We start from the raw sequence: 17,754 nt of genomic DNA on the forward strand, positions 1-17,754 counted from the left end.
ATAGTCCATGTTTGAGTGTAGGAGAGTTCTAAGTTTCAATGTTGCGAGTTTTATGTTTCAGTGTAGAAATGGTCCTTGTTTCAGTGAAGGAGAGTTCCAAGTTTCAGTGTAGGAGGATGTTTCAGTGTAGGAGATTTCAATGATTCAATGCAAAAATGTTCAATGTTTCAGTGTAGGAGAGATCTATTTTTCCAAATTTAAGAGTTCCAGGATTCAATGTGGAAATCTTCTATGTTTCATTGTAAAAATGTAAAATTTTTCAGTGTAGAAATGTTCCATGTTTCAGTGTAGGAGAGTTCCATGTTTCAGTGTAGGAAAGTTCCATGTTTCAGTGTAGGATAGTTCCATGTTTCAGTGTAGAAACGGTGCATGTTTCAGTATAGGAGAGTTCAATGTTTCAGTCTAGAAATGTTCCATGTTTCAGTGTAGAAATGTTCCATGTTTCAGTGCAGGAGAGTTTCACGTTTCAGTGTAGAAGAGTTCCATGTTTCACTGTAAAAATGTTTTCTTTCAGGAACTCGAGCTGTGTCTGAACGCTTTGGAAACATGACTGTGTCATCAGGCTCTGAATAATGAGTCTAATCAGTCAAAATTTAAGGCAGGCTGTCACCGGCGGGGTGACGTCACAACCAGGAAGTATAAAAACGCACATGGAGAGAAGCCGGCTTCAGCTACTGTTTGAGAGGGAGCCAATTGCCAGCACTGTGCTCGCATGCTTATGCAGCTGCTCCGCTTGTGCCCCCACTCCTCGTGGTTTTGGTCCTGCTTTCGCTGAGGCAGAGCTGTTCTGGGGTTTGCTCATGACCTCGCAGAAGGTTTGGAGACAGGCTTTTCCCTTTCTCCTTTCTCCTCTGCTTGGTCCAGCTCTCATTCGGCTTCAAAAACACGACTTTCGGTGGTGTCTTCGCCCCGTCACGAGAGCGCACAGTTCTCCTTATGTCCACCAGCCCCGCTGGGACTGGATGCCACGACCCCCCCACCCCCCAGCCCCCCTCGCCCTGCTTCCGGAAGTTCTGGAGAGAATTCGCCAGGATGGAGACCTCCATGGGAGATTCCTTTGAGGAGGGATCTCCTCTCATAATCAGGGGGCACAATAGTTTACCCCATCCCGAGCTGTGGAAGCTGTGGCCCCTGAAGGGGCACAGATCTGAGGTTCTGGTCTCTTCACTGAGGTAGTAGAGACCATTCTCCAATCCAGAGCTCCCTCCACGAGGAGGTTGTATGCCGCGAGATTGCACCTGTTCACTGCGTGGTACTCCCGGCACCAATTCGACCCAGTCCACTGCCCATTTGGGTCAGTCTTGAAGTTTCTGCAGGAACAGTTTGTGAAAGGGTTGGCTCTGTCCACCTAGAGTGCCTGGGTGGGACCTGCCCGTAGTGTTGAAGGTACTGTCTAAACCCCTTCGAGCCTTTGGCCGAGATTTCGTGGAGGCACCTGTCCATTAAGACCGTGTTCTTGCTGGCTATCTGCTTTCTGAGGAGAGGAGGTGATTTACAGGCCCATTCTGTGGCCTCCTCTTTTTTGGAGTTCACTCCAGTGCCTTCCTGCACCCTAGAGTGAGTTACGTCCCAGTAGATGGATTATTGACGCTATAGCGTCTTTTTACGGGTCCTCTGGTCTCCCCGCTCCATTCTGGGTCAGAGCACACTCGACCCAGAGTGTGGCAGCCTCCAAGGCTTGGTCCTCTGGAGGTCCCTCCAAGACCTCTGCGACGCTGCAGGCTGGTCCACCTCGCTCATCTTTGTCAGGTTTTACAACCTTGACCTCTGTGCCACTCCTGGCATCTCTGTCCTTCGACCTAACTGTTCTTATTTACACTAGTCAGGGACTGGTCGGTGTGGTGGTATTGGACTCTTGTTCCCAAAGCTTTCTGACGCAGCTCGATTTCCTGAAAGAAAACGTATCTAGTATGTAACCATAGTTCTCTATGGGAACAATAAGGGAACCTCTGGCATCCCATCAGCGCTTCCTTTTCAGTTACAGAAGCTGAAGCCGGCTTCTCTCCATGTGCGTTTTATACTTTCTGGTCATGATGTCACCCTGCCGGTGACAACTTGTCTTCAAATTTTGACTGATTAGACTCATTATTCAGAGCATGGACAACGCAGTCACGTTCCCAAAGCATTCCGATGCAGCATCTCATTCCCATAGGGAACTAGAGTTATATACGTAACCTAGAGACGTTCCATGTGTCAGTGTAGAAATGCTACATGTTTCAGTGTAGAAATTTTCCATGTTTCAATATAGGCGCGTTCCATGTTTCATGGTAGAAATATTCCATGTTTCATGGTAGAAATATTCCATGTTTCAGTGCAGAAATGTTTAATGTTTCACTGTAAGAGAGTTACATGTTTCCGTGTAGAAAAGTTCCAATGTTTCAGTGTAGAAATGTTCAATGATTCAGTGTAGGGCAGTTCTATTTTTCAGTGTAGGAGAGTTCCATGTTTTAGTGTAGAAACGCTGCATGTTTTATTGTAGTAGAGTTCCATGTTTCACTGAAGGAGAGTTCTATGTTTTAGTGCAGAAAAAGTCCATGTTTCTGTGTAGGAGAGTTCTATTATTCAGTGTGGGAGAGTTCCATGTTTTAGTGTAGGAAAGTTTCATGTTTCAGTATAGAAGAGTTCCGTGTTTAAGTGTAGAAATGTTCCATGTTTCAGTGTAGAAATGTTCCATGTCTCAGTGTAGAAATGTATCATGTTTCTGTGTAGGAGAGTTCTATGTTTCAGTGTAGAATAGTTACATGTTTTAGTGTAGAAATGTTCCATTTTTCCATGTAGAAATGTTCTATGTTTCAGTGTAGGAGAGATCTATGTTTCAGTGAAGTAGAGTTCCATGTTTCAGTGTAAGAGACTTCCATGTTTCAGTGTAGAAATGTTCGATGTTTCAGTGTAGAAATGTTCTATGTTTTAGTATTTAAATGTTTAATGTTTCGCTAAATTAGAGTTCTATGTTTCAGTATAGAAATGTTCCATGTTTCAGTGTATGAGAGTTCAATGTTTTAGTGTAGAAACGTTTCATTTTTCAGCATATGAGAGTTCAATGTTTCAGTGTAGAAATGTATCATTTTTCAGTGTAGAAATTTTCCATGTTTCAGTGTAGGAGAGTTCCATTATTTCAGTGTAGGGGAGTTACATGATTTAGTGTAGAAATGTTTCATGTTTTTATGTTTCAGTGCAGAAAAATTACATTTTGCAGTTTAGAAATATTCTAAGTTTAAGTGTAGGAGAGTTCTATGTTTTTCGTCCTGGCCTGCCTATGTATAGTGTTCTCTTCAACTGGAGGCCATTCTGTGCAGCTGGGGATGGTTTCTCAACGCCCTGGGGTATCATGAAATTACGGATTAAGAACAGGAGCTTTGAGGATGGATTTGGACTGTAGTTAATGCCAACAGACGGCTACATTGACTCAGGACTACATTTCGTTTCTTATCACCAACACTGCACCCCGCAACATTGCTTATCTTTAATAAATGGACATCCGATGCAACCCAGATGAGGATGGGTTCCCTCTTGAGTCTGGTTCCTCTCAAGGGTTCTTCCTTATGCCATCTCGGGGAGTTTTTCCTTGCCACAGTTGCCACTGACTTGCTCATTAGGGACAAACTTACACTTACAAAGGATATCTTATTATTTTTTCATCACCACATTATATGTGTAAAGCTGCTTTGAGACAATGTTCATTTTCATTTTAGAAATGTTCCATGTCTCAGTGTAGAAATGTATCATGTTTCTGTGTAGGAGAGTTCTATGTTTCAGTGTAGAATAGTTACATGTTTCAGTGTAGAAATGTTCCATTTTTCCATGTAGAAATGTTCTATGTTTCAGTGTAGGAGAGATCTATGTTTCAGTGTAGGAGAGTTCTGTGTTTCACTGTAAGAGAGATCTATGTTTCAGTGTAGGAGAGTTCTGTGCTTCATTTTTCGGAGAGTTCTATGTTTCACTGTAGCAGAGTTCCTTGGTTTAAAAAATAGCTGGTTTGCATTTACGGAAGATTGCATGGGAGTGTTCCTTTTATTTGAGCAGCCACAGTGGTTGACTAAAATGATTGATGATTTGGTTTCCATATAATTATCTCTAACAGATGTTCACTAATAATGCTGAAGAATATTTCTCTTCAGGACTCAAGTAGTCATTACTACTACCTGTTTAATTGTCACACTGGTAACTGGACCTCACATAATAATAATATATTAATACAAATCAAATTTAAAATGTTGTTACCTAACGAATGTATCCAGACTGAACAGTCACCATATATAACACAAGTAGAGAAAAGATGATGATGATCAGGTGATCATGAATGTCTCTGTTCTCAGTCATGTTTACATCACCGACTCCTTCTGTCTCATCCACGTTAACCCCAGACTTCTTGTTGCCTTCTGCCTGCTCATTGTTAACTTCATAAACTACTCTACGTCTGTGGCGTGTGAGAGCCAGGAAATGATACAACAGCGGTAGGTTGAAAAATGACAGGAAATAGGTTGATGGGTTGAAAAAGCCGTGCAATGACAGGAAATAGGTTGATGGGCTGAAAACGGCGTGCAGTGACAAGAACAAATATTGACATTACAGCAGATAGAATTAAGTAAAGTAATGAGCCTGTTTTAAAAAAGTAAGAAGTAGAAAGTACAGATATTTGTGTGGAAAAATTTAATGAGTGAAAGTAAACTATAAAGTAAAAAAGTAAAGTATAACAACATATATCTATAATATCCTATATATATATATATATATACAGTGGGTACGGAAAGTATTCAGACCCCCTTAAATTTTTCACTCTTTTTTATTTTGCAGCCATTTGCTAAAATTATTTAAGTTCATTTCTTTTCCTCATTAATGCACACATAGCACCCTATATTGACAGAAAAACACAGAATTGTTGACACTGTTGCAGATTTATTAAAAAAGAAAAACTAAAATATCACATGGTCCTAAGTATTCAGACCCTTTGCTCAGTATTTAGTAGAAGCCCCCTTTTGATCTAATACAGCCATGAGTCTTTTTGGGAAGGATGCAACAAATTTTTCACACCTGGATTCAGGGATCCTCTGCCATTCCTCCTTGCAGATCCTCTCCAGTTCTGTCAGGTTGGACGGTAAACGTTGGTGGACAGCTATTTTTAGGTCTCTCCAGAGATGCTCAATTGGGTTTAAGTCATTGCTCTGGCTGGGCCATTCAAGAACAGTCACAGAGTTGTTGTGAAGCCACTCCATTGTTATTTTAGCTGTGTGCTTAGGGTCATTGTCTTGTTGGAAGGTAAACCTTCAGCCCAGTCTGAGGTCCAAAGCACTCTGGAGAAGGTTTTCGTCCAGGATATCCCTGTGCTTGGCCGCATTCATCTTTCCCTTGATTGCAACCAGTCGTCCTGTCCCTGCAGCTGAAAAACACCCCCACAGCATGATGCTGCCACCACCATGCTTCATTGTTGAGACTGTACTGGACAGGTGATGAGCAGTGCCTGGTTTTCTCCACACATACCGCTTAGAATTAAGGCCAAAAAGTTCTAACTTGGTCTCATCAGACCAGAGAATCTTATTTCTCACCATCTTGGAGAACTCCATGCAGGTTTTCATGTGTCCTGCACTGAGGAGAGGCTTCCGTCGGGCCACTCTGCTATAAAGCCCCACTGGTGAAGGGCTGCAGTGATGGTTGACTTTCTACAACTTTCTCCCATCTCCCGACTGCATCTCTGGAGCTCAGCCACAGTGATCTTTGGGTTCTTCTTTACCTCTCTCACCAAGGCTCTTCTCCCCCGATAGCTCAGTTTGGCCGGTCGGCCAGCTCTAGGAATGGTTCTGGTCGTCCCAAACGTCTTCCATTTGAGGATTATGGAGGCCACTGTGCTCTTAGGAACCTTAAGTGCAGCAAAAGGTTTTTTTGGAACCTTGGCCAGATCTGTGCCTTGCCACAATTCTGTCTCTGAGCTCTTCAGGCAGTTCCTTTGACCTTAATGATTCTCATTTGCTCTGACATGCATTGTGATCTGAAAGGTCTTATATAAACAGGTGTGTGGCTTTCCTAATTAAGTCCAATCAGTATAATCAAAAATTTCTGGACTCAAATGAAGGTGTAGAACCATCTCAAGGATGATCAGAAGAAATGGAGAGCACCTGAGTTAAATATATGAGTGCCACAGCAAAGGGTCTGAATACTTAGGACCAAGTGATATTTCAGTTTTTCTTTTTTAATAAATCTGCAAAAAGGTCAACAATTCTGTGTTTTTCTGTCAGTATGGGGTGCTATGTGTACATTCATGAGGAAGAAGAATGAACTTAAATGATTTTAGCAAATGGCTGCAATATAACAAAAAGTGAAAAATTTAAGGGGGTCTGAATACTTTCCGTACCCACTGTATATATATATATATATATATATATATATATATATATATATATATATATATATATATATATATATATATATATATATATATATATATATATATAGTATAACCATATATATTAATATATTAAGCTTCCTTCTTATTTTTGCTGTTTAAGTTGGTAATTCAGCTAATAAATTGTACCTCTGGGCTGACAGTCGATTGTTTGACTCAAGTCATGCATCTCATCACCAGACTCATGGCCAGACCCAGGTGTGGCTGGAGCCAACAAAAAATAATTACTTCTCTGTAAAAAAAGCTTACTGGAAAATGTATTTTAAATAAAACATGGACCCTTGTTGAAGAATTTGCTTAATTGTAAAACTAGTCAGTAGATTCTTAGGATGTTTTGGGAATGTTCAAGGTGCTGATATTTAGTAAAAATGTTTAATTATTTTGGAAAATATATAATTTGTCATTTAAGATTTGTAATCTTAAAAATGAGCAAATGTTTTGTTTTTTTATATTTTTCATAATCAGTACACATATTCAGTTTTAATAACACATAAGCAAAGCAGTATTTCAAAGAACACAGAAATAACATATAATAAATAAGTACATTTAAGTATTTTCCTTCTTATAATTATGTGAAGCCAAATATTACTCAGGTTCCATGAAACAGACTTTTGGAAATTATTCTAGAAATATAATTTATGATTCAATTATTTAAAATGTATTTAGTCGATAATATATTTAAAGATCAAGCAATCACAAAATTTTTCTAAATAGCATGCTAAAATTTCTAACTTAATTCTATTTGTCCTGTACAAAATGAATACAACTTTCTTCATTGAGTTTACCCTCCACATTTATTAAATGTATTTATGAAACAAAAAAAATAATAATTAAAATTTGTTTATAGTGAGTGTAAAGCTCTAGTGATGGGGAAGGAGCAGTAATTGGAAGCCTTATGGCCAGTTGGTGCCTGGGATGTCAATGGGGACCTTTTAGAAAGGGGAGGGGCTGCCGTAAATGATCTGTGAATGGAAATGAGTAGGCGAGGCTAAAGAGTGTGAGCACTCCTCTTCTGTTCTCCTGATCTCCTGGGACCATGCTTGTCTGGTTGCTCCTGTCAGCTCGGATTACCAGACGGTGCACCACCTGCTCTTTTCATTTAGTGCCATAGAGGGTCTTTGGGGGAGGGAAGTGCAACAATGGAATGAAAACAAGACAATATACAGTACAATATATTTATTTCTTGGGGTCTTAAGCGGTCTGTGATTGTTAATGTTATTATAGAGTAGAGATCACAAATTATATTTGCATATTATATATTTACAAATTATATTAATTAAATGGGTTCCTCTAGTACTTAGCTTTAGATATAACCAGAACCATTGCTATTTGAACATTACTGTTACTGTCATTGTCAAATCAAATCAAATCAAATCAAATTTTATTCATCACATACACATACATACAGGGTACGACATGTAGTGAAATGTTACCACACTATGATTATAATGGTTATAATTTTTAGAATTTATGTCTATAATTTTATTCCTTATAAATGTATCCCTAATGAGTGAGCTAGTGGTGACTATTGCAAACTTCTTGAGATGGTATGAGGAAAAAAACCTTGAGAGAAACCAGATTCAAAAGATAACCCATCCTCATCTGGGTGGTATCGACTGTCCATTTCTTATAGTTCCAGTATACAGAATAAAAATTGTTTATAGTACATACAGTATATATAGTGTATAATTATATTTAAGCATTTATTTCACAGCACTAGTTCACTGCGTTTTTGCTCATCTGTGTTTGCTTAATAAATCTTCAGTTCTAGCAATGGTTCATAACAATGAAATGTTTAGTACACCTACAATGCACAGTTACTCAAGAAATGTTTTTTTTTTTTTTTTTTTAAGTTCATATTAATTTCATGTTTGTAGATGTTGTTGTACAAGAGTAATTTCAAAACAGTAATATGTTTTTTTAGGCCATGTTCATGTTTACAGTATGTGATATTCTTTAAATACATCTGATTGGTCAGTAATATCATATCGTTTTTTTTTTTCAAACTTCAAGAAATTAATAAAGAAGGAAAACTGACAAATGAAAAACAACATGGCTACAATAAATAGCTAAATTTTGGTAAACGTTTCAATGATAATCTAAATATTTAAATTGATGGATTTGGTTAGATGGGGTCCATATATTTTTTATTTCAATACCACTTTAACAGGGTACACAGGTCTATAAGGCAAGCTGATTCAAGTTTTCACTTGAGTTATAGTAGCTAATTCCACATTGGCCACCATTTATTTCTTGCTGTTGAAGAGAGTAAGTAAGCTTTTCATTTTGCTGAAAAAAGGGAAGTGTAAAGTTTTCTGCCTCCTCTCTCTGGATTCAACTGATTTAACCTCTGGATGGAGTTCACGTCAATTGTAGAGCATTCTGCGCAGCTGGAGATAGTTCTCTTTTGAGTCTGGTTCTTTGTTTTCTTTGCCACTGTTGCCACCTACTCATTAGGGATAAACTTATGAGCACTAATCTATAAACTTATATCTTATATCTGCTTAGGGACAATTTCCATTGTTAAAAGTAGTCTACTAATACAACTTGATTGAAATTAATTGTGTGTGTGTGTGTGTGTGTGTGTGTGTGTGTGTGTGTGTGTGTGTGTGTGTGTGTGTGTGTGTGTGTATTTATATATAGTATACTCAGTTACACAGGTTTTTATATAGAATAAGCTGTTTCTATAAAGATAGATCAATCAGAAAAAGCACACTGAAATCAGAGGGAAATCAGAGGCTTCTCTGTATCTTCGTTGAGGATGCTGCTGCAGGGAGAGCTCGGCTTCTGATTGGATGATCCCTGCTCCTGCTCGTTCTCGATTGGTTACTACTACTGTGTACCACACGTCATTGTCCACGTCGTGTCCTGTTTTTACTAGAACCAAAACACCGAGTGTGATAAAGGGGTGAAGATTGTTTTACACCTGGGCTCCAGTGTCTCAAGCTGTTCAAGGATACAGTGTTTTGAAGTTTTATGTGAACTGTTTTTGTCCTCCTGGAGGAATTAAAAGGACAGGTAAGTCGGACCGTGCTCCAGGCTGGGTTAGGGCATTGTGTGATGGGATGATGATGATGATGTTGATGATGATGATGATGATGGAAAAGGATTCTGTTGACATTTTTTTCCATATTAGGCGCCATTTTCAATGCCTGCACTTCGGCAGATGGTGATGAGTGAGGATTATGAATTGGGAGATTATCCCCGGTGAGGCAGTGAGTCCGGTGCTCGGTGTCTCCTCCGTGGGCGTGTTCGTGTCTCCGGGTTTGCTTTGTTGTGGTTATGCGCTTTATGCTGTGCTGCTCTTTAAACGGCGGGGATAAACATGAACGACACACAGAAGAAAGGGGCTGTAAGGGGAAAGAAAGGGGCGCGCGCACACACACACACACACACACACACACAAACACATCTCGCATCTCGTCACCGCATCGTTTTCTTCTTGCATCTCACACACACACACACACACACTAACACACACACACACACACACACACACACACACACACACACCATCTCATCTCATCTCACATCTCCGTCTTTCCCCGCATTTTACACACACACCTGAACTCATCTCATACTGTACACTCCGCGTCTCAAACTCTCTCCCCGCTACTCACACACACATGATCTCATCTCATACACCGCATTTCACATACATCACATCTCAGACACAACTGATCTCACGCAACTGATGATGGTAAATCCAAACCTCATCTCAGAATTCACTAGAAGTCTTCTGAAGGCCTGTTGTACGGATCTATTGATATCATTTGCAAATAAAAAATAAATTAACGCAAAAGATTTTCTGAAGAGAATTTAATTGATATATAATAAAAAATTGTCAATATATTTTTTTATGTAAAGTGAATATTAGAATTTATTTTGAACAGAAAGAAGTTGTCTTTGGTCACAAACTAATCTTTTTTTAGGATCAGTTAATCAGTAAGTGGTTTGTTGAGAACAGTTGTGATCATTGACTGGTTGGTGTGAACAGTTCTGATCAGTAAATGGTTGTTGGGAAGAGTTGTGATCAGTGTTTGGTAGTTGGAAACTGTTGTATTTAAATATTTTGTTGTTGGATGAAGCTGTAATCAGTGATTTGTTGGTGTGAACAGTTCTGATCAGTAAATAGTTGTTGGGAAGAGTTGTGATCTATAATTAAAAGAAAGAAGATTTTCTGAAGAGAAAACTTTTGTAATATAATAAATAGAGAAAATATCTAATTTTATCCAAAATGAAAACAGCAAATTAGAATGTATTTGTAGCAGAAAGAAATTGTCTTTATTCACAAACCCACCTTTTATGCATTTATAGGATATGCAGAAAGAGAAAGAGCAGTAATAGTAAGGACATTTTACACATAGATTTTCTCCATTTATTAACTGTAAATACACGAGAAGTGCAGCATATATTAATGAGTGTTTAATAACAAACTGTTGTGATTAGTGATTGGTTGGGGGGGATCAATTGTGATCAATAATTGCTTGTTGGAAAAAGTTGTGATTATTGATTGGTTTGTGGGAATAGTCGTGATCAGTGATCGGTTGTTGGGAACAATTGTGATCAGTGATTGTTTTTTGGGAAAAGTTGTGATCAGTGACTGTTTGGTAGGAACAGTTGTGATCAGTAAGTGGTTGGTGTGAACAATTGTGATCAGCACTTGGTTGTTGGAAACAGTTGTGATCAGTATTTGGTTTGTGGGAAAAGTTGTGATCAGTGATTGGTTGGTGGGAACAGTTGTGATCAGTGATTGGTTGGTGTGAACAATTGTGATCAGCACTTGGTTGTTGGGAACAGTTTTGATCAGTATTTGGTTGGTGGGAACAGTTGTGATCAGTGACTGGTTGGTGGGAACAGTTGTGATCAGTAATTGGTTTATGGGAAAAGTTGTGATCAGTGATTGGTTGGTGGGAACAATTGTGATCAGTATTTGGTTGGTGGGAACAGTTGTGATCAGTGATTGGTTGGTGGGAACAGTTGTGATCAGTATTTGGTTGGTGGGAACAGTTGTGATCAGTAATTTGTTGGTGGGAATAGTTGTGATCAGTAATTGGTTGTTGGAAACAATTGTGATTAGTGATTGGTTGTTGGGACAGTTCTGATCAGTAATTGGTTGGTGGGAAGAGTTGTAATTTAATGGTGATAAAGTGATTGGTGGTTGAAAACAATAGTAATCTGAGATTAGTTTTGGGAATAGATATGATCAGTGATAGATTGTTAGGCACAATTGTGATCAGTGATTGGTTGTTGGGAATAATAATCACTCATTTGGCTGTTGGGAACAATAGAGATTGCTAATTGGTTGTAAGTGTAATACAGTGAGAATTTATGAATAAACTTTGCTCTCAAATTGTTTGACATGAGAAGGTTCAAGTTCAGGACACTTAATAAAATCTGCTTAAAATGTTGCAAGGTTTGTCACTAGGCTTTTAAATGAAGTTGCTAAAGGTGTCTACAAAGTCACCAAATTTATTAACATAGTCTGTTGTTGGCCACACCGTTCAGTGTTGCAAACTTGTTTCAGGGATAGAAGTTGAAGTACATTGAAATGATTAAAGCTTTGTAATGTGAGCTAAAGGGCCATATTAAGTTTAGTAGACTGAAAAATGGCAAGACTTTTTAAAATCACACGTTTTTTTACAGTAATGCCCCCTAAATGTCTAAAATCTGTTTAAATATAATGTCTAGAAATGTAACCAGAAACCAAAAAAAAACCAAAAACAAATATATATTGACCGATCCAATAATATCTGCGTTTTCCAATGCATCTCTGTTTGTGGTATGTCACTATGTCAAAACAAGGAATGCAAAAAAAGAAACATGAGTAAGTTTTGTATGGTAGTATGGTATTGTAGATTACAAATAGTCCTATAAATTTATTTTTATATAAATAATCTATTTTTAGGAGCATCTAATGACATAATTGCTGAACATCCTGCTCAAATATGCTTTTAAAACATGACCCATCTATAAATACAGAGACAAAACACTCAGAGTTATCTGTAACACACAGCAGAAGAAAAAGTGGGTTGTCACACTTAGTAATTTTTTTTGTCCATGTTGTCCAGATGGAACTGTAGGAGGTGCGATGTGAAAGGACACAGTCACGTATGGACAATGGTAAGACTTCTTGTGTCTGATTGGACACTGCTGCTTGGCTGCCGCTTGTAATTTGCATGGAGTTCTCAACCTGCTTAGCTTTTTCGCCACACTGTGATTGGAAAAACCACTTGCAGTTTTTCATGTTCACAAATGTCAAATTTTTTATTAATCATTGCTGTTTGGACAAAGTAATTTTACAATTTTTGCTGTGTTTCTGCTGTCACAGTGTTTCAAGGTGTTTCTGTTGAGTATTAAAGATACTAAAAATATGCAACTGTGCAGAATTGATGCATGTGAATGGGAGTAATGTGTATTTGCAACCCCACCACACCACAAAGCCTTCAGATTGTTATATGAAATTAGCTTTTATTATAATTGTGTAGGAAAACAGAAAGTCATTTTGGACTGCATTTTCAAATGACATCCCTAATAAACATAGCTAATGTTAAATATATACTTTTCTAATGTTATCTGCATTTTGCATTGATTGATGGATGTTTTTGTCATTAACACTTTGACACATTATTATAATCATTAAATACCAAATACACATAACTTAGTAAATGGTTCTAAAAAGTTAATTAGCTAATGGTGGCTATATTTTTAGAAGAAATAATTAGAAACCCAATTGGAAAAAACTATTATATTAGCTTTATGCAGAAAAGATTTAAGTCCGGTTTAGGCTTTTTTGATATTGATAAACTATCTTTATATCTTATTCTTCTTTCGGCCTTAGGGGGTATTAACGACTAATGTACACAAAAGTTCAGCTTGATCTGGTTTATGGTTTTTGTGAAACAGATAATTGAATGTATCCCCAACCAATGTGAATGAACATGCTCAATTATTTGCTCTGAAAAAGCCTGTAAAAGTTTGTGTAAATAAATCTTAAATTAAGTAAATTAATTTGTGAAATCTTAATCTAAATTTGCTTTACCATCCAGGTCTAGATAGTAATTTGACAAAATTGTATATAACAAAGAGAGGAAAAGTGTCTGTCCTATTACTTATAAATACAAGGTCCCGGCCCGCATGGGATTAATTAGTCTGAGACACCCGGAGTTCGAAGCAGGAGGGTGGGAGAGAGAGTAGAGTCCGAAACAGTTTGAGGTGGAGAGCTCGCAAACAGAGCAAATGGGGGAAAGGTTAATCTGAGTCAGACTGGAAGCAAGAGTCCAAGAAGCCAGTAAAACCGAAACCAAAAGTTTATATAGCAAAGTAATTTGATGAAAATTGTATATAGCAAACATCTTAAAAAAAAGTTTACAAAATGTAACATGTTATTGTGAATTTGAGTTGATGGGGCGAAATTGTGTATAAGGCAATTCTTTGACTTTTTTTTGCCAGAAAATCAACATGAATAAATGGCCCATTTGGTTAGTGGCAATGTACAGGAGGAGCTCATTAACAGGGTTTTTTCTTTTTTACTTACTCTTACTCTTAATCTTACTATTCTTTCAGTTTCTGATTTTATATTTAGTTCCCCTTGATTAGAATGGGTGGATTTCTCACTAAATTGACAGTAAGAATGTTTCTATTCAATTCAATTTAATTCATTTTTATTTGTATAGCGCTTTTAACATTGAACATTGTCTCAAAGCAGCTTTACACAGATAATGTAGTGATAAAAAATGAATATGTTCTTTATAAGTAATTTTCTTCCTGATGAACAGTGGCAACTGTGGCAAGGAAAAACTCCCAGAGATGGCAGGGAACCTTGAGAGGAACCAGACTCAAGAGGGAACCCATCTAATGCAGATATACGATGTTGCGGGGTACATTGATGGTGATCAGAAGCAAAATGTATTGATGAGAAACCGTCCCAAGCTGCACAAAGTGGCCTCCAAACAAAGAGAACACTATCCAGAGGCAGGCCTGGACGAAGTGGGAAGATCCACAGAGGGAAGAGGGGCAGGAACAGTGGTCACTGGAACCTCAGGAGCATGTTTATCTCGACTGAGAGAGAGAGAGAGAGAGAGAGAGAGAGAGAGAGAGAGAGAGAGAGAGAGAGAGATAGAGAGGGGTGACAGGAAGAGAAGGATATGGATTATAATGTGTCCTAATTGTTATATGTAAGTTAATGTCACTGTGCAGTTTGAACTTCGGCAAGACATGCTAAAGGGAGAACCAGAAGGTAACACTGACATGTGGGATCTCTGGGATAAGAGACGACCCACCACACCACCGTCAACAAACCTGAGTGAACGTGTGAGAGTGAGGGGATGACAGCATACAAATATCCCAGTTCACCAAACACTATATTCATGATCCCTCCAAATCTGCTTCTTTACCTAAGAAAAATCTACTGATAAAAGACTAAATAAATACGTTTTCAACCTCGACTTGAACACTGAGACTGTGTCTGAATCCCGGACACTGATTGGAAGGTTGTTCCATAACTGTGGGGCTTTATAAGAGAAAGATCTGCCCCCTGCTGTAGTCTTCATTATTTGAGGTACCAACAAATAGCCTGTGTCAGTGGTAGTATTTTATAATCAATGCGAGATTTGATTGGGAGCCAGTGTAGAATGATTAAAACAGGGGTGATGTGGTCATGTGCTTGCGGAGCCATGGGAAGCCGAGCATGAGGTGATGAGATCACCAAAAAGGTGAGCCACTCCCATTGTCGCTCGCCGATGATGACCTAAGGGGCTTGGTTTGACAAGTGGCCCTGTCTAGGGGGTGTCCATCCAGGCTCGGACCTGGAGGGTTTCAGGTAGTGGCTCTGTTTCCAGCCCCCCAGCCCTAATTCTGAGTCCAGCCCAACATTCACAAAGGCAGCCAGCAAAAGTTCCTGACCCCCGGAACCAATGCTGATCTTTAACAAGGGCTTGAAAGGCCCCCCCCCCGGACAAGCCAATCCTTATGAGCGCATCCTCTCCGCAGCTCCAGGGAATGGCGTCTCTCTTTCTTAGTTGGAGATAGAAGCCGACGTGCAATCTTTATGAGCTGTGGAAGAGGGTTTCGGGGTAGGTGTTGTTTGAGGGGGTGTATGGTGGCAGTCTGGAGATGGGTGGTAGTGTTTTCTAGGGGGCGAGTAAGATGCTCCGAGCGATGCTCCCGTATTAGGGATCAATCAATCAATCAATCAATCAATCAATCAATCTGGGTGGCCAGGCAAACAAGGCATTCAGGGCAGGTGGGAGTTTCTGGGATTCACCTGGGCTGAAAGTCCCCAAAAAAAAATATAAGGAGGAGTAAATGAACCAAAAACGTTGCAGAGTTCCACAGAGAAGGTAATGAAGGGGGAAGACAAATTTTTCTAATAATAATAAGCTGCTGAAGAACTGTGGTTATTTCCTGGAGCCTCTGCTCATGGTTGGCAGAGACCTGGACCAGGGCATTGAGAGTGGTCTGAAGATCAGGAGCATCTGCGGGATTCATAGCTGGCCAGATTGTTCTGTCAGGACTGGCGGGAAGGACCCAAAACTGAAACACCAACAGAAAACAAAGAAAGTCAGAAAAAGAAAAAAACAACAGGCAGAGAAAAAGTGTCTGTCCTATTACTTATAAATACTAGGTCCTGGCCTGATGGGATTATTTTAGATAGTCCGAGACTTAGGGAGTACGAAGCGAGGGGTGGGAGAGAAAGAGAGTGAGAAAGAAAGAGAGAGAGAGAGAGAAGAGAGAGAGAGAGAGAGAGAGAGAGAGAGAGAGAGAGAGAGAGAGAGAGAGAGGAGTCCGAAACAGTCCAAGGTGGAGAGCTAGCAAACAGAGCAACAGGGGAAAGGTTAATCTGAGTCAGAGTGGAAGCAAGAGTCCAAGACGCCTGGAAAACCGAAACCAAAAATAAACTTTTCACGAGGAAGAGAGAAAGGCTGGGAGGTTTCAAACAATTTTTTTTGTACACACCTTTTAATCTCAACACCAAATTTTCTCTGTAAAGCAAAGATAATTAGCATTTGCTTTGTTTTCTAACAATTATTTATACCATTATCATACAGAACATCCTGTTCTGTACACTCAGTACTGTTTGTCTTTTACAGCTGTATATTGTAGTTGTTTATAATCTTTTTATCAAGCTTCATGCAGAAAAGGTTTGAGTCTGGATTAGGCTTGTTTGATATAACAATTCGATCTTTATATCTTATTCTTCTTTTAGCTGCTTCCATTAAGGGTCACCAAAGCGGATCATCTGTCTCCATACTACCCTGTCCTCTACATCTACCTCTTTGAAACCAACTACCTGTATTTCTCACCTCACCACATCCATGAACCTCCTCCTTGGCCTTCCTATTTTCCTCACTGCATCCTCAGCATTTTTCTTCCTATATAACCCATGTCTCTCCTCTGCACTTGTTCAAACCATCTCAATCGCGCCTCCCTCACCTTGTCCACAACATGCCCTACATGCACTGTCCCTCTAATAAACTTATTTTGAATCCTGTCCATCCTCATCACTCCCAGTTAAAATCTCAGCATCTTCAAACTCTGCCACTTCCAGCTCCACCTCCTTCCTTTTTGTCACTGCAACTGTCTCTAAACCATACAACATAGCAGGTCTCACCACAGTCCTATAAAAGTTTCCTTTCATTATTGTATATACTCTTCTATCACAAATCACTCCTGCCACTTTTCTCTACCCACTCCACCCTGCCTGCACTCTTTTTTCACTTCTCTAACACACTCTCCATTACTTTGCACTGTTGACCCCAGGTACTTAAACTCATCCACCTTCACCACCTCTTCTCACTGCACCCGCACCACTCAACTGCCCACCTTCTCATTCACACACATGTACTCTGTCTTACTCCTACTGACTTTCATTTCCCTTCTCTCCAGCACATACCTCCACCTCTCCAGGCTCTTCTCTGCTACCTACTCTCACCACAAATCACAATATCATCTGCAAAACATCATAGTCCATTAAGACTCAAGTCTGATCTCACCACTGCAAACAGAAAAGGGCTCAGAGCCGATCCTTGATGCAGTCCCACCTCCACCTTGAACCAGTCTGTCATTCCTGCTGTCACACTGTCCTAATACATGTCCTGCACCACCCTTAAATATTTTTCTGCTACACTCGACTTCCTCATACAATACCACAACTCCTCTCTCTGCACCCTGTCGGACGCTTTCTCTAGATCCACAAACACAATGCAACTCCTTCTGACCCCCTCTATACTTTTCCATCAACATGTTCAAAGCAAATATTGCATATGTAATGCTCTTCCTCTGCATACAGTTGGTGGTCACCAGATGGTGTTTTCCTACACTTTGATTGGAGTCTACATGCAGCACATACTTGTAGG

The 17,754-nt window shown here is 39.3% G+C and overlaps 1 protein-coding gene across 10 annotated transcripts in view; it reads left to right on the forward strand.

Moving 5' to 3' along the window:
- Positions 1-9,234: 9,234 nt before the first annotated feature.
- epb41a (erythrocyte membrane protein band 4.1a) overlaps positions 9,235-17,754 on the forward strand; it is a 39,688-nt gene continuing 31,168 nt past the window's right edge. For 3 of the 10 annotated variants that reach the window (XM_083543253.1, XM_083543258.1, XM_083543252.1), the window contains exons 1-3: positions 9,235-9,415; positions 9,534-9,612; positions 12,469-12,520. In XM_083543253.1, the coding sequence (XP_083399379.1) occupies positions 12,511-12,520 (10 nt within the window). In that variant the 5' untranslated portion in view covers positions 9,235-9,415; positions 9,534-9,612; positions 12,469-12,510. Of the gene's footprint in view, positions 9,416-9,533; positions 9,662-12,468; positions 12,521-17,754 lie in introns of all 10 variants that reach the window. The other 7 variants (XM_083543251.1, XM_083543255.1, XM_083543257.1 and 4 more) reach the window with 5 other exon arrangements.

The sequence above is a fragment of the Silurus aristotelis genome (genome assembly GCF_946808225.1).
Source record: "Silurus aristotelis genome assembly, chromosome: 6".
NCBI lineage: Eukaryota > Metazoa > Chordata > Actinopteri > Siluriformes > Siluridae > Silurus > Silurus aristotelis.